The sequence below is a fragment of the Muntiacus reevesi genome, chromosome 17, assembly GCF_963930625.1.
Source record: "Muntiacus reevesi chromosome 17, mMunRee1.1, whole genome shotgun sequence".
Classification (NCBI taxonomy): Eukaryota; Metazoa; Chordata; class Mammalia; order Artiodactyla; family Cervidae; genus Muntiacus; species Muntiacus reevesi.
The window spans coordinates 43,347,375-43,373,617 of NC_089265.1; the positions used below are offsets into that span (position 1 = coordinate 43,347,375).

At 43.4% G+C, this 26,243-nt stretch overlaps 1 protein-coding gene across 2 annotated transcripts in view; it reads left to right on the forward strand.

The window, feature by feature from the left end:
- The window catches only part of MAMDC2 (MAM domain containing 2), a 154,218-nt gene that overhangs the window by 63,838 nt on the left and 64,137 nt on the right, over positions 1-26,243 (forward strand). For both annotated transcript variants that reach the window (XM_065907986.1, XM_065907987.1), the window contains exons 3-5: positions 5,264-5,535; positions 7,243-7,327; positions 10,513-10,650. In XM_065907986.1, the coding sequence (XP_065764058.1) occupies positions 5,264-5,535; positions 7,243-7,327; positions 10,513-10,650 (495 nt within the window). The remainder of the gene's footprint in view (positions 1-5,263; positions 5,536-7,242; positions 7,328-10,512; positions 10,651-26,243) is intronic.

Consider the following 26,243-nt stretch of genomic DNA (forward strand, 5'->3'; position numbering starts at 1 on the left):
TGATCATCACTAATTACATCCATGTTGCTGCAAATGGTATAATTTCATTCTTTTTATGGCTGAGTAATATTTCCACTGTATATATGTACCACAACTTTTTTATCCATTCATCCGCCAATGGACATTTAGGTTGATTGCATGTCTTGGCTATTGTGAATATTGCTGCTGTGAACATGGGCACATGTATCTTTTTGTTTTTTTTTTTTTTTTTTTTTTTTTTTTTTTTTAAATATTATTTTATTAGTTGGAGGCCAATCACTTTACAACATTTCAGTGGGTTTTGTCATACATTGACATGAATCAGCCATATAGTTACACGTATTCCCCATCCCGATCCCCCCTCCCACCTCCCTCCCCACCCGACTCCTCAGGGTCCTCCCAGCGCACCAGGCCCGAGCACCTGACTCATGTATCCCACCTGGGCTGGTGGTCCGTTTCACCATAGATAGTATACATGCTGTTCTTTCAAAACATCCCACCCTCACGTTCTCCCCCAGAGTTCAAAAGTCTGTTCTGTACTTCTGTGTCTCTTTTTCTGTTTTGCATATAGGGTTATCGCCACCATCTATCTAAATTCCGTATATATGTGTTAGTATACTGTAATGTTCTTTATCTTTCTGGCTTACTTCACTCTGTATAATGGGCTCCAGTTTCATCCATCTCATTAGAACTGATTCAAATGAATTCTTTTTAACGGCTGAGTAATATTCCATGGTGTATATGTACCACAGCTTCCTTATCCATTCATCTGTTGATGGGCATCTGGGTTGCTTCCATGTCCTGGCTATTATAAACAGTGCTGCGATGAACATTGGGGTGCACGTGTTTCTTTCGGATCTGGATTCCTCAGTGTGTATGCCTAGAAGTGGTATTGCTGGGTCATATGGCAGTTCTATTTCCAGTTTTTTAAGAAATCTCCACACTGTTTTCCATAGTGGCTGTACTAGTTTGCATTCCCACCAACAGTGTAAGAGGGTTCCCTTTTCTCCACACCCTCTCCAGCATTTATTGCTTGTAGACTTTTGGATAGCAGCCATCCTGACTGGCGTGTAATGGTACCTCATTGTGGTTTTGATTTGCATTTCTCTGATGATGAGTGATGTTGAGCATCTTTTCATGTGTTTGTTAGCCATCTGTATGTCTTCTTTGGAGAAATGTCTGTTTAGTTCTTTGGCCCATTTTTTGATTGGGTCGTTTATTTTTCTGGAATTGAGCTTCAGGAGTTGCTTGTATATTTTTGAGATTAATCCTTTGTCTGTTTCCTCATTTGTTATTATTTTCTCCCAATCTGAGGGCTGTCTTTTCACCTTACTTATAGTTTCCTTTGTTGTGCAAAAGCTTTTAATTTTCATTAGGTCCCATTTGTTTATTTTTGCTTTTATTTCCAATATTCTGGGAGGTGGGTCATAGTATCTTTTTGAATTATAGTTTTGCCTAGATATATGACCTGGAGTGGGATTGCTGGATCACATTAGTAACTCTGGTTTTGGTTTTTTTTGAGGGATCTTCATACTGTTTTCCATAGTAGCTGGACTAACTTATATTCCCACCAACAGTGTAGGAACATTCCATTTCCTCCACACCCTCTCTAGCATTAGTTATTTGTAGACATTTTAATAATGGCCACTCTCATTGGTGTGAGGTGGCACCTCATTGTAGTTTTGCTTTTCATTTCTCTAATAATTAGTGATGTGGAGCGCCTGTTCATGTGACTATTGGCTGTCTGTATGTCAGAGAAATGTCTATTTAGGTCTTCTGCCCATTTTTCGACTGGGTTGTTTGGTTGTTGTTGTTGTTGAGTTGTATGAGTTGTTTGTGTATTTTGGAAATTAAGCCCTTGTTCCAGTGCATTGTTTGCAAATACTTTCTCTCATTCTATAGGTTGTCTTTTTGTTTTGTTATATCATTTCCTTTGCTGTGCAAAAGCTTGTAAGTTTGATTAGGCCCCATTTGTTTATTGAAAACATTATTTTTAATAAAGTAAGAAAAAAACAACTCACCAAAACAATTATCAGTTTGTTCTAGAATGGCAGTTTTATTAGTGGCAGTCCAGGGAAAGGCACCATCCTGATACCAGTATCTTCCTCATTCTTTCTTAATTTTCTAAAACGCCTTCATAATGTGCCACATTTCCTCTGGTTCAACTTAGCTCTAATATGACCACAGGATATAATATGACCCCAAGCAGGGATGTTCCAGCTTAGGTCCCAATCAGATTGATTGGTAGTAGTTATATGGAATAATATATTTAAAAGGATTCTGAGGCTACATCCAAGCTAGGCAAGAAAAAAAAAGTAACAGTTAATTAAGAAAATCTGACTTGAGATTGGCAGTGGTAGTGGAGGTAGTTAGCAACTGGGCTAGTTATTTGATCTAGGAAAATGTATTATTCTGCTGAGTGGCTGCAAAATCACTTGGGTGGATAAATCTTTAGATGGATTGTAATACAGCTAATTGGCATATCCACACAGCATGACCTAAGAGTGATTTTGAAGTCTGTAATTTACATGTAAAATCTTATAATTTAAATAGCTAATATTTATGGTCAAGATGTCAAAATCACTCAATAAATAGCATTAGCTTTCTTATAATATCAAGGTGTTTAAAATAATACATTTTATATACTCTGTGCTTTCAAAGGTTTTTAACATAAGAGTATTAGTGTATGCTTATAATAAAATCTGACATGATAAAAGGTTATGTCGAGAAAGATTTTTTATGGCATTCACTGAAAAGTCAAGATAGTCACCAGCAGATGTACTCATTCAGCATCCTATAACACACATTTACATATGTCTGAATTTTACCTCCAAGTAAAACTCTTTCCTCCCTCCTTTGCATGCTTTCTTTGATAGATTAGCAGTGTCCTGAGAGTGAGTCCTGTTTCTCTGGCCGATATGTAAATCAGTGGTTCTCATGTTGTGATCCCCAGACCAGCAGCATCAGCGCTCTCTGGAACTTTTCAGAAATGTGGTCTGTTAGATGGGCAGCATCACCCCAGACCTACTTGGATTGGAAACTCAAGGAGTGGGTCCAGCAACCTGGGTTTGAACAAGCCCTCCTAGTGACTCAGCTCAAGTTTGAGAGCCCCTGCTGTGAGTTGTTTCCCTTCTGGAAGGGGAAAGGCAGCAGGGAGAGAAGTCGGGCAAGTATCCAGGGAGAAGTGGGCCTTGTTCAGCAGCCAAGTTGGCAGGCGATGTAAACAGTCATAGGACACAGCACGGACTTCTTTTTCCTTTCCTCTTTTATACCCCATGTTTCAATTCTCTACTTCCTCGGGAAATGTTTGAAGTGCTCTCAGGATCTCCCTCAATTCCCATCCCTGCCCTACCATGACTAGTCTTTTTAGAGTCCCTTCCTTTATGGCAGTGGCAGAGTGGGACAAGGAGGATATGTTTATACATTCCTTCATGTCACAATGAAGCAACAGTACATTTCAAAAAGGAGTTGGCATCAAGAACCCCAGCTTAGTTAGTGCTTCAAAACCCAACAGGCCCCACAGCTAGTAAATATATATGAAGCACTTAGAGCAGCACCTGGTTCATAATGAGTGTTTGCTGTATGTAGGAGGTAGTGGTATTGCTGGTGATTACTGCAAGGACCAGATTTATTCTCAGAGAGTGCCCGGGTTGGCATTTAGAAGCAGTTGCTATTTGCACCTAGTGGGTGGTTGCTATGTTGAGAAGACTGCCAGCTGGAGATAAATCTTGATCTCGAAAGGTTTTGCAGGCAAGTGAGGCTCCTTGAAGATAATGCCCTGACTGTGTCCTAATTGTGAGGATGGCCATTCACTGAGCTACCGCTAGCCTGTCTGCACTCACCACAGGATTCAGGCTGGGATCAGATTTGGGGAAGCAAGTGTGGGAAAAGGGGCTGAAGAACATCAAGAAAAGCAGAGAGGCCTTTTAGGGCCTTTCCAGTAAGAATTTAGTGTTGGGGAGTCCCAAGAATTTAGTGTTGGGTGAGGTGGGTGGTCACATATATAAGACTGCATGTTAGATGCTGGCCATGAATGTGGGAACCTCTGAACAAATATGAGGGTGCAGGTTAGAAGGGCAGAGGGTCCTCAAGACCCACCAGCAGATCAGATCATTGCTACAGGAAGCCAATGGCCAGAGTTAGATTTGGAAAGCTCAAGTGAGAGCTCTTGGTTCCAACCTCCTTTTTTGGTCGTAGAAATGCTATTTTACATCCTAGTGTAGCCAGTGGAGCCCTTGACAATATCAGGAGAAGGAGAGAGAGGCAGCAGGAGAGAGGAGTGAAGACAGGGAAAGGAGAATAGGAGGGGTGAAGGGGATGGGAGGAAAAGCAAGGAGAAGACAGAAGGGAAGGGAAGGAAAGAGAGGGCGAGGAAGGGGGCAAGGGGGTGGGGGTGGGAATAATCAGTGCTTCTGCTGATTTCCAAGCCTTTCCTACATGTTTGACGTGAGCTTTCTCATTTAGCTCTCAGAACTAGGAGATTCAATTGAGGAAGAGTCTAGAGAAGGAGAAAAGTGAAAGTTTCAGTCACTCAGTTATGACCCCATGGACTGTAGTCCACCAGGCTCCTCTGTCCATGGAATTCTTCAGGCAAGAATACTGGAATGGGTAGCTATTCCCTTCTGCAAGGGATCTTCCTGACCCAGAGAAGGAGAGTCCTATGCTAATTAAAAATTAGCTTGTGATAAATTTTTTTCTGCCTGGGTCCCAAGTTTGAAGTAACCAAAACAATTTAATCTACTATAATGAGGCACATTAAATGCAGATTGAATCATTAGGTATGAGGGGAATGATGGAAAGGGAAGGAACCCACCAAGGTATTCTGACTCCAGTAGAGGAATACTGCTCCCCCAGATTCGGAAGCTCCTTAGCCTGGGTTCTTGAACTCATATGCCTGTGGGGGCCAGGGAGATGAAAGCAGTGTGCTAGATGGGCCTGTTATAAAGTGATGGTAGGTGCTAGTAAGCAACAGATATTTGGCTTCAAGGTCAGGAGGTGATAGGGAGAAGTGGGGATTATGGCAAATGGAGCCCACATGCCACCTCTAAAGAGGCAGTGCTACTGAGCTCTGCGCAGCTGCTGTTGTGTGAAAGTAGCCTCTGTGTCACCAGACCTTCTAATTTCTCACCGGAAGCAGAGATCCAGTGTTCAGGCAACATGTAGTGGGCCCACATAATGCATGTGCAGGCTGTGTCTGCCCTCGGGTTTACCGGACTGCAGTTGTGCATTTTCCTGAGTCACAAACAGAAGATTGATTTCTTCCCTGGGTCCCCTTCTCTTCTAGGACATTATATTTATGTGGACACCTCCTTTGCCAAGGAAGGGGAGAAAGCTGTGCTGCTGAGTCCTGATCTGCAGGCTGAAGAATGGAGCTGCCTCCGATTGGTCTACCAGATAACCACATCTTCAGGGTCTCTATCAGATCCCAGCCGGCTGAACCTCTATATGAGATTTGAAGATGAAAACTTTGATCGCTTGCTTTGGTCAGCCAAGGAGCCTTCAGACAGCTGGCTCATAGCCAGTTTGGATTTGCGAAACAGTTCCAAAAAATTCAAGGTAGAAAAAATTTAGATGCAGGCTTATTGTTTGACATTATACTATTCTGATGAAAACTTCTGCCATCCATTGCAGTTAGTTATCTCCTGTGTTAGGATGTGACATTTTGAAGGAGCTGCATCATAGAAAAACATTAGTAATGGAAATTAATATTGTTTATTCCTTAGAAGAGTTTCTTCCCAGATTTGTTTTCTGTCTATTTAAGTGGAATTTGTGTAAGAATCTAAATGGGGCTTAAACCAACCTCTTCAGTGAAAATTTATTTTCCAATGGGCTTTAGGGAGTATTCTCATTTCTTATAATTTTGTTTTGTTCTCCTAAGTTGTGTGTTTATGTTTGTGTTGTCTTCCTAATGCTTCCTTTGCTATAATTTTTAACAAAACAGTAAGTATGATAAAAAATGAAAATACATTGAAAGAGGAAAGATACTTAAAGGACATGTTCCGATTTCAAAGATGAAAGTTGTTCCATCAAAAGTATTGGGGAAGTGTGGTAGAGAATATAACAGAAAGTTGGATGTAGATCGGAGCAGGAAGGAGGATGGAGCCTGGACTCAGTTGGCCAGGAAGTGTGACATTTAGTGAGAATTTGTCATGGGGGGAAAAGCAGAGGCTTCCAGAAAACTTTCTCCATTTCTAATCCCCTTTCCAACTCCTTATCCCTTATCTCTTCTTCCTCAACAAGCTTTGGAATACAGTACTCTACATTCCGTATCTGCATATAGTCCTCCCATCAGACAGCAGGGTGGACTGAGGGAAGGAGCACTGGAGGTCTGAGTTCCCTATTATAAAGTGTCCCCCTGACAGTATATCACACCTGATATCTACCAGAATAGCTGCAAAATATTGGGCTAAAATCACATAAGGAAAGGCAAATATTTTCAGAAGCAAGACCCAAGGTAAACAGTGCTTGAAATCAGCCACATAAATTGTTTTGCTTCCCTCTATCCTTTGGTGCTTCCCTGGTGGCTCAGATGGTAAAGAATCCACCTGCAATGCAGGAGACCTGGGTTCGATCCCTGGGTTGGGAACATCCCTGGGAGGAGAGCACAGCAAACCCACTCCAGTATGTTTGCCTGGAGAATCCCATGGACAGAGGAGCCTGGTGGGCTATAGTTAACAGGGTTGCACAGAGTCAGATACTACTGAAGCAAAAAAATCTCTGTTCTTCATGTAAAATTATCAAATTTTCATCGATATAGAAACTACAAGTTGAGTTGAATTTTGAGCCTCTTCCATTCATGCCAAGATCCCCCGACCACTGGTCAAATTTCCATACCTGCCTCCTCTTCCAAGGGATTTTTATCTCCCTCTGAGGCTCTGCCTCCAGTTCCTGGCCATGCTCAGAATGGATTTGCCCAGGGACCTAAGTCTCCTTTCCATCTGCTGCCAACTGGTGTCAGCACAGGTGTGGGAGAAGGTGGTGGCTGGGGTGACAATGGAAGGCAACTGAGCTCTTACTGGATACCTTGCTCACCTCAAAGTTCTGAGAATATGTGTATGGGTTGTGTACACACATGCACATGCACACACTTGCCTTCTTTCAGTGAAGTCCATCATGGGATTAGTATCCAACAGCAACGAACTGAGACAAACAATCTCATTTTGCCTTGAATTGCTGAACAGCTTCTGGCTAGTAGATGAAATACTAAAAATGGACACATGGTGTTTTAAAGTCTAACTCTCTTCTACCCCATGTATTGTGCAGATTTTAATAGAAGGTGTGCTAGGACATGGAAATACAACCGGCATCGCAGTCTTTGAAATCAAGATGACAACCGGCTACTGTATTGGTAAGTGGGTTTCCTTTTCACTGTATCAGAGCATGCTTCTTTTTCTAAAATCTCCTGTTGCCAGAGGTAATTGAATCAATCGTAAAGGCAGAGTATTTTACAAACTACACTCTGTAGTGCATTTTGAATTTTGCATCATTTGAATGCTGTATGACGTTTCTCTGTCTTTAGCAGAGGAAGGCTCGTTAAGAGTTTGCCTGGACTGACTGGGTTGATGAAAGAAAAGTAGGTGAAGTGACTGTAACCTGAGTTGCTGCCTTAAACTCAACATATTCCATATTCCAATAAACATAATTTCCAGTTGGCTGTAAATTCAACTTTTTGTAACATTTGCCAGAAAGACGGCATCCTGTTTACCTCCATATTACCTCCTTTCCTCACTCTCCTCCATTCCTCTCTTACACCCCACTACTCTGTCCTACAATCACAATTTTCACTTAGATTCCACTTGAGCAGGGTTGTGAGGTTCTTCTTAAGTGCCAGCTTCTTGGAGGGCATCAAGAGCAGACATTCTCTATGCTTAAGGTCGCTCACCTTCCATTGCCTCCTACTGAAGCTGTCTCTGTAAATGATCAGTTCTGCTGGTGAAGGACATGCCACGCTCTGCAGGTGAGGGGGGTGGGGAGGAAACCACACAGGACTGAATCCAGGAGATGCATTTGAGCTGTATTTTCAAGAAGGGGAAGTTTAGGAATTCAGTTGGCAAAGGAGCAGGGCAGGAAGGAAAGCACTCATTCTGGGCAGACCCCAGTGCAGGGACAGTGCAGAGCGTGTCCAGGCGAAGGCCAGGGACTGTAGTGTGTGAAGTGAGAGTCAGGAGTGCTGAGGGAGGCTGTTACGAAAGAGTCTGGATCCCAGCTGTGGAGCCTGGGTTCCTGGATTATGTGGTTGGGAGGCACCAGAAGTCATTCAGCGGGGACGGGCCTGCAGCTGGGCTTTCAGATGCTGACTCTGGCTGCCACCTGGAAAATGAGCTGGGAACAAGGAAAGTATACAAGAGACAGAAAAACCCTTGGGAAGTGGTTGCAACCTCCAAGAGGGGACCTATGAGTCTAAAATTGGGGTCGGCAGTGGAATGGGATAAAGGTGGGAGGTTTGAGAGATTTTTTCCAGCACTGACGGTACTGGAGGCTGAATGGCTGTGGAAAGGAAGGGGCAGGAGTCAAGGGCAATTCTGAACAAAAAGGAGCCTTTACTAATTCCTCGAGTCTTACCTCTCTGTTTTGACCTGCTAGTGATGATGCTAATGCAAGTGAAAGAAAGCAGACCTAGATTGTTACCACTTCATGAAGATACAGTGAGCTAAAACTGTATCTTCTTTCTTTGGTCCTCCACGTAGCTCTTTAGTAGTGGCTGCCTGGGGCTTGAACACCCTCACAGGCTAGTCACACCTGGTGGAGCACCACCTGCTGGCTCAGTCGTGCACTGCGCCCCGCTGCCTCTCTTTCATTACCTGCAAAATGGGGATTCAAATCTTTCCCTCATAGGAAAGGACTGTTGTGGAGATCAGTAAGATCATAGATATGAAGGTGATTGTCACCATGCTTGGCACTCAAAAACGTTAATTTCCTTTCTTCAAATCACTGGATGGCTTCTATTTTTAAAAAAAAAAAAAACACACAAAAGGAGCCCTGATGTTTTATCTTGTTGAACTGTATGATCTTACTCTCACCTCGTCTTTCTTTCTGTACACTCCTTTTGCCTCTCTTGTTTCCTCATCTGTAAAGTGAGATTAATAATAGTACATACCTTGTGGGGTTGTTTTGAGGATTAGATAATTTAATTCATATAAAGTACTCCAATTAGTGCCTGATGCATTGAAGAATATTTTGCTTTTCTCTTTTACTCTGAAGCAGCCCTTAGCACTGACTGTTGGGCATAGGTTAGTGGATCCTGTAGTAGAAAAGCTGAAAATGAAAATCTTAAAAATGTTAAGTGCTTGCTAACGCAAAAGCACACTGATAGCTCTATCAGTCAGGACCCTGGCAAGAACGTGGAAACAGATTACATTCAACCTTAGTAATTTGAGGAAAACTCACCAAAGGGACTGCAAAGGTATGGGTGGGTGAAGGAAGCCTGTCAAAATGCAGTAATCCAAGACTAGTCAGAGTGACGACTCATGAACCATCAGCATTGGAGGTCTGAAGGGGCAAGAGAGGAGGGTTTACCAGAACACAGAGCTGTGTGGTCCCTCGGTAGCGGGGCACAGCCAACTCATGGCATCCTGGCAGAGAGGGAACTGCAGGAATAAACAAGCCCAAGCTTGTTCTCCTCTTCTCTTCCATTGGTTGAATCCATTTTAGAAGCCAGCAGGCAGGGAAGCCCATACAGGTCCATACACATCACCCTCTGGAGGACGGAGCAGGGTGGAAGAAAGGTGGGTGGGTCTGGAGGAGCCAATAGGAGATGACCAGCACAATCACAACTTCGTATTTTTAACTGTTGCTCATGGGGGTCAACGGAGGAACTGGCTTGTGGGTTTCTTGCTTCCCCAAAGGGGTCTGTTGGCTGGGAACAATTTATCTGTGTAAGCATGTCAATGCTACTAAAAAGGGGAGAGAGGGTCTCTTTGTCTTCTCTTTTTTTCTCTAGTCAGTAGCTGCCAAAGGGCCCAGTGCCTAAGACAGTCCTGTCTCAACTATTCTAAGATCTTGTTTATAAGAAAAGCAGAGAGCTCTAGCATCTAGGAAATACGCACCTTAGCTGTCAGCTTAGTACCTTGTCTACCATCAAGAGAGAAGGGAATGAAAGAACGGGTTCCCAGAAAGGTGGTGGATAAAATTCCTGGAGCTAAAAGTGTAGCTCTAAATTGTGCTCTGATACAGAGTTGGCTGATCTACCAAGCACCAACCACGCGCCTGGCACTGTGCTGGCAGCTGTCCACCCTTACCACAGCCCTGCGTGGTGGGCGTGTTCCCCCATTTCCCATAGGAGGAGACGGCGGCTAGGTGAGGTCACACTGCAAGCCACATGGGCCACAGTCCAAAGAAGCAATGATGAATTATTATCTCTGCTCACTACAGGATCTCTCCTCTTGACCGACTTTGTCCAGGGCTCCTGGTACAAAGGCCTCAGTGGTCGAAGGGAGTGAGAAACACCTGAGTAAGCGCACACTGCAGGGAGTCTGGGCAGCTGCAGGCATAACCACATCTCCATCAAGTCTGTTTTTATTTCTCTTCTGCCAGAATGTGACTTTGAAGCAAACCATCTCTGTGGCTTTGTGAACCACTGGAACCCCAATGTGAACTGGTTTGTTGGAGGAGGAAACGTTCGGAGCTCCCACTCTATCCTCCCACAGGATCACACCTTCAAGACTGAACTGGGTGAGCTGGGGACACCTTTTTCCAGGATAACTGTGTTTGCCGTCTCCCCACTATGTTGACCTGTCCATAGCTCTGTCAACAGAAAAGGAGGCAGTGAGAGGAAGGTGAGTAGGCCTTGGGAGACCTGGCATGAGACTAGGGAAGAGTAAGCCTTGAGACAGAGACAATCTGCAGACATGAGCGCTGTAACTGAGAATGCCACCCAGTTCAAGGCTTTTCTTGCCCTGTGACTGGGCCTTGCTATTTTCACATTTCCATACTATGCTTTATTTTCTTTTCTGTTTGTTGTTCAGCATTTCTACAGACAACGCTGGAATAACCCTAAGTAACTTTTCTCTAAAAATAGATTGAATGATGCGAACGAGTCGGTAAGAACTTCTCTCTTGGCAGGGAGGTGAGCCAATACTGATGATCAGTCCTGAATGTGGTGAGCAACAGGGCCCCCTAGTGGCCAAGTAGGCTGGTTCTCTGCGGGGAAAATGGAGAGGAGAGGGCATCAGTCATCAATGGGCTTGGGGGAGAAAGAACCTACTGAGGGAGACCCGGCAAGGGCCTGCTTCCTTGTGGATCATGGCAGCTCTCACCTGGACCTTGGTAGGCTTCATGAAAACCTAGGTCTCCTCACGGTTGCAACACATTCCTTTTGTCAACTCCCAAGTTCTTGCTGACCAGAGAGAAGGTTCTGGTGACTGGCTTTCCATCAGGGACAGAATAGGAATGTTGGTTCTGCTACGAACAGTAACGTTTTCCCTTTTAATCCTTTGCGATGTGGATATTTAGGTGATCTGCTCAGTCACAATAAATCGCTAATGGTGACAGTGTGTCCCATTCAGCTGCCTGAACACATGGCAACTTTTTATGGCAACCTTACATCATTCCTCATTCACTGTAGTTTCTCTTTGTGTGAATATTTTTAACCACGTCTCCAAGTTTTTTTTAAGTGTCCATCTTGTTACTTACCTTGGCCTTGGACAGTCTTCATCTGGTCCTTACTGTTCTCTTTGCTCCTAGGTGTAGCACAGAAGATTCAGGCTTCCAAATGTACATACATATTTTGGTCCCAGAGACACACAACCCTCTCATTGCAGGAGTCACACCTATAATGAGTGTTATGTATAGAGTGAATTATCAGCTGTTATGACAGATTAATTCAGGAATCTGCATGAGCATTTTAAATGACAATAGGGCTAGCTCAAAATAATAAAATGGTACTACCTCTTGAAACCTTTGTTTAAATGAATAAAACAACTAACACTGTCTTGGGGTTTCAAAAACAAATGCCAGATGACATTTTTTAATTTATGGAAGTAGATTGATTTTGAGATTGTTTTCTGCCATCTTTAAAAATTCTAGTGCAAGGAATAGAAAGAATCTTGAAAGACTATTGAATTAAAATTGCAATAATCCTTTGTATCATTACCACAGAGATACAACCTTTGGCATTAGAGAACTTTTCACAAATCACTAAAAAATTAGTTCTAAAGTCAGATCCTCTGGGTAACCAATGTCATAATCTAATGATTATTTGTTCAGTGCATAATTTTTCATTCTTAATGATGGCAAGGACCAGCTGGCTGGGAGAACATATGTTCTTGGGAGAGGCAGCAGGCTTATGGACTAGTGTCAAATCATCCCTTTGACTATGTTGTGTGTGTGTGTCAGTCACTCAGTCATGTCCAACTCTGCAACCCCATGAACTATAGCCCGCCAGGCTCCTCTGTCCGTGAAATTCTCCGGACAAGAATACTGGAGTGGGTTGCCATATCCTCCTCCAGGGGATCTTCCTGACCCAGGGGCCAAACTCAGATCTCCTGCATTGCAGGCAGATTCTTTACCATCTAAGACATCAGGGAAGCCTATGTTAACTGCATGTAACCCATTGTTTGAAAAATGCATCACCACTAGTTCTTCCTCTCTCTCATTTGTGACCACAGAACATTCCAACCATGTTTGTCTCAACAAGGGATGAAGAGGAGGACCAGGCCAGGAGTCAGAATGCTTGTGCTCCAGACCCGGTTATGAGAGTGCTGTATTACTTTAGGTGATTTGCAGATATTTGATCCTGTCTAAAATGTCTCTAGGAGAAGGCAATGGCAACCCTCTCCGGTATTCTTGCCTGGAGAATCCCGTGGACAGAGGAGCCTGGTGGGCTGCTGTCCATGGGGTCGCACAGAGTCAGACATGACTGCAGCAACTTAGCATGCATGCATTGGAGAAGGAAATGGCAACCCACTCCCGTATTCTTGCCTGGAGAATCCCAGGGACGGAGGAGCCTGGTGGGCTGCCATCTGTGGGGTCACACAGAGTCGGACACGACTGAAGTGACGCAGCAGCAGCAGCAGAATGTCTATATGTTATTTGGTCTATTCCATAAGGTCCTTGAAATTTGGTCCCTTCCAAAACACCTGTGAGCATTATTTGGTCTGTGTCACATGGTTTTAGACAGGACCAAATATCGAGGACCCTTGTGCACAGACTAAATGCCTTAGGGACATTTTAGAGAGGATCAGATGTCCTTCAGTGCTTTGGGTAGTCCCTTAACTTCTGAGGGCCTCCACCAGCCTGTTTGAAAATGAAGAATTTGAATTCAATGATCCCTAAGATGCCTTTGAGTTCTAATATTTTACTGTTTTTTCTTTACCTAATGCTATACACCAAAATCTCCAAATTCACCACTCACTGAGATCTATTTCAAAAATACTTTGGATAAAAACAAAAATAAACAAATGGGACCTAATTAAACTTAAAAGCTTTTGCACTGCAAAGGAAACTATAAACAAAATGAAAAGACAGCGCACATAATGGGGGAAATTATTTGCAGATGAAGCAACCAACAAAGGATTAATCTCTAAAATATGCAAACAGCTCGTGCACTTCAATATCATAAAAGCAAATAACCCAATCAAAAAATGACCAGAATATCTAAATAGACATTTCTCCAAAGAAGATATAAAGATGGCCAAGACGCACATGAAAAGATGCTCAACATTACTACTCAGCTCAGTTCAGTTGCTCAGTCACGTCCCACTCTTTGTGACCCCATGGACTGCAGTAAGCCAGGTTTCTCTGTCCATCACCAACTCCTGGAGCTTGCTCAAATTCATGTCCATTGAGTAGGTGATGCCATCCAACCAGCTCATCCTCTGTCATCCCCTTCTCCTCCCCTCTTCTATCTTTCCCAGCATCAGGGTCTTTTCCAATGAGTCAGTTCTTCACGTCAGGTGGCCAAAGTATTGGAGCTTCAGCATCAGTCCTTTCAATGAATATGCAGGATTGATTTCCTTTAGGATTGACTGATTTGATTTCCTTGCAGTTCAAGGGACTCTCAGAGGGATCGGGTGGGGAGGGAGGAAGGAGGGGGGATCGGGATGGGGAATACATGTAAATCCATGACTGATTCATGTCAATGTATGACAAAAGCCACTACAATATTGTAAAGTAATTAGCCTCTAACTAAAAAAAAAGTCTTCACCAATACCACAGTTCAAAAACATCAATTCTTCAGTGCTCAGCTTTCTTTACGGTCCGACTCTCACATCCGTACATGACTACTGGATAAACCATAGCTTTGACTATATGGACCTTTGTCAGCAAAGTAATATCTCTGCTTTTTAATATGCTGACTAGGTTGGTCATAGCTTTTCGTCCAAGGAGCAAGCATCTTTTTAATTTCATGACTGCAGTCACCATCTGCAGTGATTTTGGAGCCCAAGAAAATAAAGTCCATCATTGTTTCCATTGTTTCCCCATCTATTTGCCATGAAGTGATGGGACTGTATGCCACGATCTTCATTTTTTGACTGTTGAGTTTTAAGCCAGCTTTTTCAGTCTCCTCTTTTACTTTCATCAAGAGGTTCTTTAGTTCCTCTTTGCTTTCTGCCATAACACTGATGTCATCTTCATAGCTGAGGTTATTAATATTTCTCCCCACAATCTTGATTCCAGTTTGTGCTTCATCTAGTCCAGCATTTCTCATGATGCATATAAGTTAAATAAGCAGAATGACAATATACAGCCTTGACATACTCCTTTCCCATATTGGAACCAGTCTGTTGTTACATGTCCAGTTCTGACTGTTGCTTCTTGACCTGCATATAGGTTTCTCAGGAGGCAGGTCAGGTGGTCTGGTATTCCCACCTCTTTAAGAATTTTCCACAGTTTGTTGTGAGCCATACAGTCAAAGGCTTTAGCGTAATCAATGAAGCAGAAGTAGATACTACTGTGGAATTCTCTTGCTTTTTTATGATCCAATGGATGTTGGCAATTTGATCTCTGGTTTCTCTGCCTTTTCTAAATCCAACTTGAATGTCTGGAAGTTCTCAGTTCATGTACTGTTGAAACCTAGCTTGGAGAATTTTGAGCATTACTTTACTAACGTGTGAGATGAGTCCAATTATGCAGTAGTTTGAACATTCTTTGGCATTGCCTTTCTTTGCAATTGGAATGAAAACTGAAGTCCTGTAGCCACTGCTGGGTTTTCCAAATTTGCTGGCATATGGAGTGCAGCACTTTCACAGCATCATCTTTTAGGATTTGAAATAGCTCAGCTGGAATTCCAGCATCTCCACTAGCTTTGTTTGTAGTGATGCTTCCTATAGCCCCCTTGACTTTGCACTCCAGGATGTCTGGCTCTAGGTGAGTGATCACACCCATCGTGGTTATCTGGGTCATGAAGATCTTTTTTGTACAGTTCTTCTGTGTATTCTTGCCACCTCTTCTTAATATCTTCTGCTTCTGTTAGGTCCATATCATTTCTGTCATTTATTGTGCCCATCTTTGCATGAAATGTTCCCTTGGTATCTTTAATTTTCTTGAAGAGATCTCTAGTGTTTCGCATTCTATTGTTTTCCTCTATTTCTTTGCACTGGTCCTTAGGAAGGCTTTCTTATCTTTTTGCTATTCTTTGGAACTCTGCATTCAGATCGTTCCTTTTCTCCTTTGCTGTTCATTTCTCTTCTTTTCTCAGCTGTTTGTAAGGCCTCTTCAGACAACCATTTTGCCTTTTTGCATTTCTTTTTCTTGGGGGATGTTTTGATCACTGCCTCCTGTACAGTGTCACAAACCTCCATCCATAGTTCTTCAAGCACTCTATCAGATCTAATCCCTGAGTCTATTTGTCACTTCTGCTATATAATATATATATATATATATATATATGTATATATTCTGCTATATATATATATATATGTATATAAGAATTTTGATTTAGATCATACCTGAATAGAATAGGTAGAATATATAGAATATAGAATATATAGAATATATATATATATTCTGCTATATATATATATAAGAAGTTTGGTTAGATCATACCTGAATAGAATAGTGGTTTTCCCTACTTTCTTCAATTTAAGTCTGAATTTGGCAATAAGTTCATGGTCTAAGCCACAGTCAGCTCCTGGTCTTGTTTTTGCAGACTGTATAGAGCTTCTCCATCTTTGGAGGCAAAGAATATAATCAGTCTGATTTCAGTATTGATCATCTGGTTATATCCATGTGTAGAGTCATCTCTTGTGTTGTTAGAAGAAGGTGTTTGCTATGATCATTGTGTTCTCTTGACAAAACTCTTCATTTTGTACTCCCAGGCCAAATTCGCTTGTTACTCCAGGTATCTCTTGACTTCCTACTTTTGCGTTCCAGTCCCCTATAATGAAAAGGACATCGTTTTTTGGTGTTAGTTCTAAAAGGTCTTATAGGTCTTCATAGAACCATTCAATATCAGCTTTTTCTGCATTAGTGGTTGGGGCATAGACTTGGATTACTGTGATATTGAATGGTTTGCCTTGGAAATGAACAGATCATTCTGTCATTTTTGAGACTGCACCCAAGTATTGCATTTCAGACTCTTTTGTTGACTATGAGGGCTACTCCATTTATTCTAAGGGATTCTTGCCCACAGTAGTAAATATAATGGTCATCTGAATTAAGCTCACCCATTCTGGTCCATTTTAGTTTGCTGATTCCTAAAATGTCAATGTTCACTCTTGCCATCTCCTGTTTGACCACTTTCAATTTACCTTGATTCGTGGACCTAACATTTCAGATTCCTATGCAATATTGTTCTTTACAGCATCAGACTTTACTTCCATCACCAGTAACATCCACAACTGGGTGTTGTTTTCACTTTGACTCAGCCTGTTTATTCTTTCTGGATCTATTTCTCTGGTCTTTTCCAATAGCATATTGGGCACCTACTGACCTGGGGAGTTCATCTTTCAGTGTCCTATCTTTTTGCCTTTTTATACTGTTCATGGGCTTCTCAAGGCAAGAATGCTGAAGTGGTTTGCCATTCCCTTCTCCGGTGGACCACATTTTGTCGGAACTTTCCACCATGACCCATCCATCTCGGGTAGCCCTATATGGCATGGCTCATAGTTTCATTGAGTTAGACAAGGCTGTGATCCATGGATCAGTTTGGTTAGTTTTCTGTGATTGTGGTTTTCATTCTGTCTGCCCTCTGATGAATAAGGATAAGAGACTTCTGGGGGAAAAAAGGAGGCTTCTGGAAGCTTCCTGATGGGAAGGACTGACTGTGGGGGAATCTGGTTCTTGCTCTGGTGGGTGGGGCCATATTCAGCAAATCTTGAATCCAATTTTCTGTGGATGAGTGGGGCTGTGTTCCCTCCCTGTAATTTGGCCTGAAGCCAAACTATGGTAGGGTCATGGCAGTAATGGTGACCTCCTTCCAAAGACTTATGCCAGTATGCTGTGGCTCCCAGGACTGTTGTATTCAGTGCCCCTGACACTGTGGCAGGCCACTGTCAACCCACATCTCCACCAGACTCTTCTGGACACTCACAGGCAAGTCTGGCTCAGTCTTTTCTGGGGTCACGGCTCCTTTCTCCTGAGTCCTTGTGCACACAAGGTTCTATTTGTGTCCTCCAAGAAGGCTCTTGGCAGGCACAGGCCTGTGTCTGGGGAAGGTTTCCCCAGGCCTGTGGAAGTTCTGTAAGCAAATCCCACTGGCTTTCGAAGTCAAAGTCCCCAGGTTGGGAAATCTATTGTGGGCCCTAGAACTTTTGCAACAGTACGAGAACTTCTTTGTTATAATTGTTCTACAGTTTGTGGGTCATCTGCTCAGCGGCTCTATGGTGGAGTTAATGGCGACCTCCTCCAAGAGGACCTATACCACATGCCACACCTCCCAGGTTTGCCACAGCCAGAGCCTCTGTCCCCGTGGCAGGCCATTGCTGACCCATTCCTCTGCAGGAGATACTCAAACACGCAAAGGAAGGTCTGGCTCAGTCTCTTGTGGGTCTTGGTGCACACAAGGTTTTGTTGGAGCCTTCTGAGTGTATCTGGTGGGTATGGGGTTTGATTCTAAAAGTGATTTCGCCCCTCCTACCATCTTGTTGAGGCTTCTCCTTTGCCCTTGGGTGTGGCCTGTCTTTGGTGGGATCCAACATTCTCCTGTCTGCAAATCAAAACTATAATGAGGTATCACCTTACAACAATGAGAATAACCATCATCAAAAAATCTGCAAATAATAATACTGCAGATGTTGTGGAGGAGAGGGAACCAGCCTATACAGTTGGTGGGAATGTAAATTGGTACAGCCACTATGGAGAACAGTATGCAAGTTCCTTAAACAACTAAAAATAAAACTACCATATGATCCAGCAATCCTACTCCTGGGTGTATATCTGGAGAAAACCATAATTTAAAAAGATATATGTACCCCAATACTCATTGCAGCACTATTAACAATAGCCAGAGCATGGAAACAACCTAAATATCCTTCGATAGAGGGATGGATAAAGAAGATGTGGTACGTATATACAATGGAATATTACTCAACCATTTAAAACAAGAACAAAATGCCATTTGCAGCGACATGGAGGGGCCTAGAGATTGTCATACTGAGTGGAGTCAGACAAAGACAAATATTATACAATATCACTTATACATGGAATCTTAAAAAAAATGGTACAAGTGAACCCATTTACAAATGGGTTATTTATTATTTACAGTAATAGAGTCATAGATGCAGAAAAGAAACTTATGGTTACCAAGGGGGAAATAGGGGAGGGATAAATTGGGAGATTGGAATTGACACATACACGCTACTATATATAAAAAGGTAACTAATAAGAACCTACTGTATAGCACAGGGAAGTCTACTCAGTACTCAGTAATGACCTATATAGGAATGGAATCTAAAAAAGAGTGGATATACATGTATATATATATATATATATTTATGTGAGATTCACTTTGCCATACAGCAAAAACTATACTGTAACTCAACTATACTCTGATAAAAATTAATTTTAAAAATAAAATGCCTTTGAGTCCCTCCTGGATATGTATAAACACTTTGCATTTGGCATTAGAAAAAAGTAAAAGGAGGATTAAAGGGAGTACAGAATGAGAAAAAGAGGACCTGGCCTTTCTAATATCTTGACCAATAGATTTTCTAATATCTATATCAAGGCATGATGATGTGGTCATCCCTGAGGAGCACTAAGACTTGGTAGTAGAGCATGTCAGCCCTGCCGTAGGCACTCACTGCTCTCCTTTCTCATTCCCACTCCCCATCCCATCTCCTCCTCTCCATTTTTCCTATCTTTTCTCTTCTTCCTTGGCTATTCTAAAACTTCTCCCAAAGGCAGGCAGCTTTGCCCACTAGCATTGCTTAGTTCGCTGACATTAGTATGAAAGCCCAACAAAGTATTTGACCCTAAGCTTGAAGTAGTCATGTATGGATGTGAGAGTTGGACTATAAAGAAAGCTGAGTGCCGAAGAATTGATGCTTTTGAACTGTGGTGTTGGAGAAGACTCTTGAGAGTCCCTTGGACTGCAAGGAGATCCAACCAGTCCATCCTAAAGGAGATCAGTCCTGGGTGTTCATTGGAAGGACTGATGCTGAAGCTGAAACTCCGATACTTTGGCCACCTGATGTGAAGAGCTGACTTATATGAAAAGACCCTGATGCTGGGAGGGATTGAGGGCAGGTGGAGAAAGGGACAGAGGATAAGATGGTTGGATAGCATCACCGACTCAATGGACATGAGTTTGGGTAAACTCTGGGAGTTGGTGATGGACAGGGAGGCCTGGCATGCTGTGGTTCATGGGGTTGCAAAGAGTTGGACATGACTGAGTGACTGAACTGAACTGAACTGAAGGGAAGGGAGACTTTTGCTTGCTTCCAGCAATCCTGAGTTATAATCAGCCTAGTCAAAGCCTTCTTCATTAATCACAATGAGGCTTCTTCATTGATCGCTCATTCATTCATTCAACAAATACACAATAAACCCTCTTTATAGACCAGGTATTCTTGCATAATCTAGTGCTACAAAAACTTCCACCTGATCCCTAGAATGCCACTATTTGAGTATAATAATCTTTATGTGAGAAGAAGGGCTATCTATGTCATCAAGTAAACTGGGGAAATGCTGAGCTAAAGAAAGCTAAACAGACAACCTCTATTTGATGGCTTCTCAGTGCCTTTAATATACTTCTGTGGAAACATATATTATGGCCTTTTTCAACATGTTCAAATACTGAGGTGCTATGTAAATATGCCCAGGGATGTATGATTAGTAGAATTATGAAATAAGTGATATGGGACCACAGGAAAATGAAAGAGCACCTTGGTTTTGGAGTTTGGGGAAGGCTTTCTACAGGAAGTCACATCAGAACTGGTATTTGGCCTGATGGATAAGGAGAAGATAAGAATAGTGTATGCAGAGCTGTCCAGGCATGAGAATGGGTAGTTTCTTTGATGTTTGGAGCATTTTTGAGGATGGTGGCATGCATGATAATGGCAGAGTAGGGCCTAGATCCTAGGTTGTATTTCTGCTTGTGATCAGCAGGAAGCCTGGATGCCTCCCTTCCATTCACTTCTTCCAACTGTTCTCTGGTATTTCACTTTGGCTTCTCTTTTTGGAGTAAGGTATTGCCCAGGGAATAACCAAAGAGCCTTCTCATTCCCACCCAACACACAGACACACACACAGACACACACACACAGACACACACACTCCTCACACTTAGACTCCTAGGTGAGACTTCTCCCTACATAGGATGTAAGGTATTGCCCAGGGAATAACCAAAGAGCCTTCTCATTCCCACCCAACACACACACACACACACACACACACACACACACACACACACACTCCTCACACTTAGACTCCTAGGTGAGACTTCTCCCTACATAGGATGGGGCTAAAAAAGATGAGTTCTAAAAATTCTAAAATTTTTTATTTGAAACACTCTTTGCTCATATGACTCGAAGGTTTGACCAGGATTACTCTTGGGAAAAAAGCCTCCAATGCTCTAAACAAGAGAAAGGCTGCCTTTCTCATTACACTTGCCTTCTACCAGGTATATTGATTTTCCCTGAGCTCCATCAATTTGGGTGGCAGAGGAAAGATTAAATGGTTCAGCTATCTGCCTGCAGCAGCAGATTTGGCTCTATATAAACTCATCTCCTGTTCATTCATGTCCTGGAAGCAGCTGATGCTTTTGCTTTCAGGTAAAAACTGGAGAAACAAACAGCAGGGGTGAGGGAAGCTTTGTGCCTGCTCAGAAACCTCAGAGCTGCAGAGATGCTGAAGGACGTCTTCTCCAGAGGACTCTGGCCTATGTGTTTTAGAAAAGAGAACAGAGAATGTGATATCTGAAAAATACTCTGCGGATGTCAGCTTTCCTTCACTTGTCTGTGTGTTTTTAACAGCCTCAAACAGTGAGTCAGATTTTTCAAATGAGCACTATGTCTTCAAATTCTTGTCTTATGGTGGAAATGACTAATGCAGTAGGAGTGTGATAGTATACTGGAGGGGCTGGGATATTATCTTGCTTTTTCTTACTCAATTTGGATTCATCACATGTGCATTTCTTTCCTTTGTTAATATTTTATGAAGTGAAACAAAATCCTTCAGGGGATAAGCTACTGACAGCTCAGATCATTACTGTTTCCCACCTGTCTTAGCAAAAAGAAGATAATTGCCGGAAAGATAACAAGGGAAATCTGTTCTTTTGCTGAAATTTAAAAAATCAGGTCTGCATCTGGTGCTGCTACAGGAGCTGAACAAAGTTTCAAAATGTAGAATAAGGTCAGAGTTGTTTCACTCCATCAAAGACCCTGAGATGGATGGATCATCTTTCCATAACTTACAACATTCTTTTCTCATTTCAGTTTGGATTGAGTTCAAGCATCATCTTCATAGCACTTATTCATTCTCTCTCTGCACTGATCCATTTGGTTCATCGCAAAAGCACTCAACAGGGAAGCAGCTTTATTAATTTTCTCACCATTACCTTTGTGCAAGCTCTGCTGGATCTCCTTTCTCTGTCCTTGGGTGACTTCACCATGGCTTTCCAGGCACCTTCTGATATTAACAAACTGCCTCATTTTTAAGGATTAAGTTCAGTTGATTCAGAACTCCAATTTCTCATCCTTCAACCAGAACACAGAGCAGCTGTAGAGAAGGGATTGGGCTTTTCTTCTTCATACTTCTTCCCTTTGCTCTTTTCTTTGTCTTTCCCCACTCACGATGCTGCTTCTGGCTTCTCCAGGGTTGGGGGAGGCAAGATGGGGGAGGGAAGGGGACGAAAGGTCATATGTGACCTGCTCTTTAATCTGGAGTCGATGACCTTCACGCTGCAGGTGGCTGGATGCTGGCTATGTCTCTCACAGCCAGCGACAAAAATGATGTACTTTCTGACTGGCCATCTGTGAATCCCCCTTAGTGATGGTTATGAGGTACACCCCACCAGCCCCTTTTTGTTAGGGTCACCGCCCTGCATGCAGTCCTTTTGAGAAGAGTCTTAAGGCACTCTAGCCCAGCTACCTTCTGAGTTTTCCACCTAGGCTTCGGGAAAACTCAGATGTCTCCCCCATCAAACTCTGGAAGTCCAGCTCACTGGCAACAAAAGTCCTTTCTCTCCCTTCTGCCCCCAGGTCCCTACAGCCCCATGCTGCATGCCATCAAGGCTGATACAGAGGCCTAGCCTCTGCAATGCACAAACTCCAGTTACCTCTGGAGTTCTCCCAGTAACTGCCACCCTCCTCTCAAGGCCCAAGGCAGTCACAGAACCCAGGAACTTGCAAGCATGGGTGGGATGAGATTAGATGGTAGTTTCCCTCCCCCACCTTCTCTACAAGTGGTTCTCTGAAACCCCTCCCTTGGGTAAAGGTAAGAAAGGGGAAGCAAGCCCCTCCCATTCCCTTGGGGGATCACAAGGAAACACGTGGCAGGTCAGCTCCACAACAAGTCTCTGCAAGGAAACTGCCTCCCGTCTCTCTGATCCCTCCTTGGCCTTCTCATATGTACAGGCCGGCGGAGGCGGGTGAGCACGGAGGGTTAGGATTATTAAGGAGGTGAAAGGGTCTAATCTGGTAGAGCAGGTTTAGACTCCAGGTCTGCCACAATGTAGCATATACAACAGGAATAGTTTAGCACCACTCTGTAGAAAATAGAGGGACTTCTGCCCCATTGTCCTTATCACTGAGATCTTCGCAGAAACTAGAAGTCCTTCATATACTGACTCTACTGTAGAGTCAGACTCTATTATAGTAAAACTTACTAAACCCTTAGAACTAAAGGTTCAGCAGGTAACTGCCAGACCTGTAGACCGGAGAGCAGGCATGGTAACTAGATGCCTTTGGGTGCTGCCTCCTCACAATGGCCGCAGACCCACTGGCATGCCTTTCTTTGGGTCTTCCCCCACACCCAGGAGACAGCGCGTCCAGACAACCGTGACACAGAGGCAGACATTGCAACTGGAGCACAAATGTGGCCAACGGGGCCGAATCACAGCTGAGTCAGAGGATGCCGTTGGCATCGCAGCCAAGCCAAGGGCAATCTCTGTGGAATGCTGGTTAGCCAGGCTGTTTGAAAATAGAAGGTCAGGAGCTGCCTTCAGAGTTCTTTTCCTAATTCAGGGGAAAATGGCTGACTCCCAGGGAGCCACTGGTTCCACATGAAAAGCTGAGCTAAGACAAAGAGCTTCTGTAAGAAAGGAGGGAAGCCCTCTTCAGAGGAGAGCGTGCATGTGTTCCTACCGCAGGCGTTTTGCCAGAGGGGCCTGAGCTTTGGCTTGCGTCACAGAGAGTTTTGCTCTTTTAACAGGATCCCCAATGGTTTGGTTGATTATAAGGATCCTTTCCACCTAAGATCTATCTATACCTACTTTAATCTACTCGGACTTAAAGGATCTGATTTTTCTTTCTAAAAGGCTTCTTCTAGAGATTCTGGAGGTTCCAGAACCCTGGACCAGTTGAGGAATTGGCCTCATTGAGCTGGGCAGAAAAGTTCTCATAATATAAGACACTAGCTGTAACTTTCCAAGCACTGCAGGCTACCTTCCTCATTCCCGTTGGAAGGGTACACAAAAGAGTGCCTGCACCGCCACCTGCTCCCAACCTCAGAGCAGATTGTACCTGATGACACATATTCAGCGTGGGCTGGTGGTCATTCCTGTGGCCCAGCTTCCTGCGGCTGACACCTGGTGATTTCTGAATCATCCACACTCCTTCAGCTGAGATGATAAGCTTCTGATGAGTTACCTTCTGTTTCCCAGTGAGAAAGTGTCTTACTCAGATAGTCGGTAAATAGTACCTAACTTTGGCAACAAATGAATGCCAGAGAGGAAAGGGTGGGGAGGCAATAGCATGTGGTCTGGTCCAGCGGTTCCATGGGAGACTTGGTGTCAGCAGTCCTGGTCGGATTCCCAGCAGCCTCTCTGACTCACTTTGGGCAGGTCACGTTGCGTTTGCTGTTGTTTGGGACCAGAAGTGGGACTGTGGCTCATTAACCTCCTGTCTTGTGCATGGGTTGTTAACTAGGCACTAGCTGCAAATTCAGGTATTTAAATTTTGTCCACCCAGGAGGTGAGTAAGTAGCCTTTAAGAAGCACTGTCAGATATCTGTCAGCTGTGAGGAAGATACATTCATAATGGGAAGGAGTGTGAGACATTGCTTCTAAACACAGTTACCATGTACTCTGGAAGCGGAACAAGGAACTTCCAGTGGATTTGTGAGGTCTCCTAGATTTCCTGAGGTCTCCTGGAGTTTTGGAGGTGTGCTTCCCCTGGGTAGAGTGAATTCCTTCTTCATGTCTGGCTGGCCACCAGCAGTGCTTCAGAGGACGCTGACCTTACAAGGGGCACTCATGGCCTTGCCTCCTTATCAGAAGTTCCTGGATTCTGCTCAGTCCAACATTCTGATGCTTCCTTTAAAATCCCTCCCCAGAGGCAGCCAACTGGGAGCTCATCAGCTGCTGCCAGTCTTGCAGTTACATTTATTTGGCACTCACAAAGTTTAAAAAATTGTGGTGGGAGGTGTTATAGGTTGAATTGTATTTCCTCAAAATCCATATGTTAAAGTCCTAAACCCCCAGAACTTCAGAATGGGGGAATGGAAATGGGGTCATTGAAGATTAGTTGGTTAAGATGAGGTCATACTAAAGTGGGGTGAACCTCGGTCCCGCCCAAGTCCAGTATGACCGGTATCTTTATAAAAAAAAGGGGGAATTTGGCCACAGAGAGATCCAACATTAGAAGGGAGAATACCACGTGACCATGTAGACAGAGATCTATCAATCAGTGTCAAAAATTGCCAATGCCATGGAAGCTAGGAGAGAGGCATAGAACAAGGTCTCCCTGCCATCTGTCAGAAGGAACTAATTGTTCCCATACCTTGACCTTGGACTTCTAGCCTCCCAAATTGTGGAACGACAAATTTCTTTAGTTTCAGCCATCCAGTTTAGGTTACTGTTATGATAATCCTAACAAAATAATACAGGTGGTATCATTTTTAAATGAACATATTTGCCAGAAAAATCTGGATCTTGAGTTTCAGCGGGAGAAGCCTGCAGCTCCTGGCTGATGTGAGGGCATCGGCAGGAAGTAGATGGATGGGTTCTCAGGGAGAAGCATGGGTCCACACACAGGGCCAGCGCCCCTCACCCCCAGCTGATTGTCACAGCCCAAGAATACAGGCCCAGCACTATCAGATTTTCTGATTTTTTTCGGGTAAGTTTGATATCTGCTTCCCGTTGCTAGTGAAATGTGATTTCCACTATTGGCGACTAATCCGTCACTCTCCATTTTCTCCCTGACCCACTCCACTTCAGTCATATACTTGATCAGGCTGACTGCTCTGATCATCTGAGTTTGCGATTTCTGTTTATTCACAGTCGCATGGCTTGGCAAGATAGTCAGACAATTCTATTTAAGCCAGGGAGTTTTTCAGAGTGGGTTGAACAGTTTGCTACTGGGAGAAAGGAGCTTTGATTTATCCACCTTTCCCCTCTGCCGTATTGCAGTGAGGATTGTTCTGAGACCATGTTTCTGCTTTGAATCACCAGTTGTTGACGGCCCACCACATTCCAGGTGGTATGTTAGCTGCAAAGCAAGTGTCCAGTATGTGAATGCATATATTCTTCCTAATATACTTACTGCTATTTTGCTGGCAATAAAAGAAAAGATTATAAACCAGGCAATAAAAGCAACGACATTAAGCTATTATTGTTCTGAACTTATAAATAGAAAGGCCATTCTATCATAGCTGCATTGCCTCACACTCCTCTGTCACTGCAGCTCAAATAAATTTAGACTAATAAATAAAATTGCTGATACTAA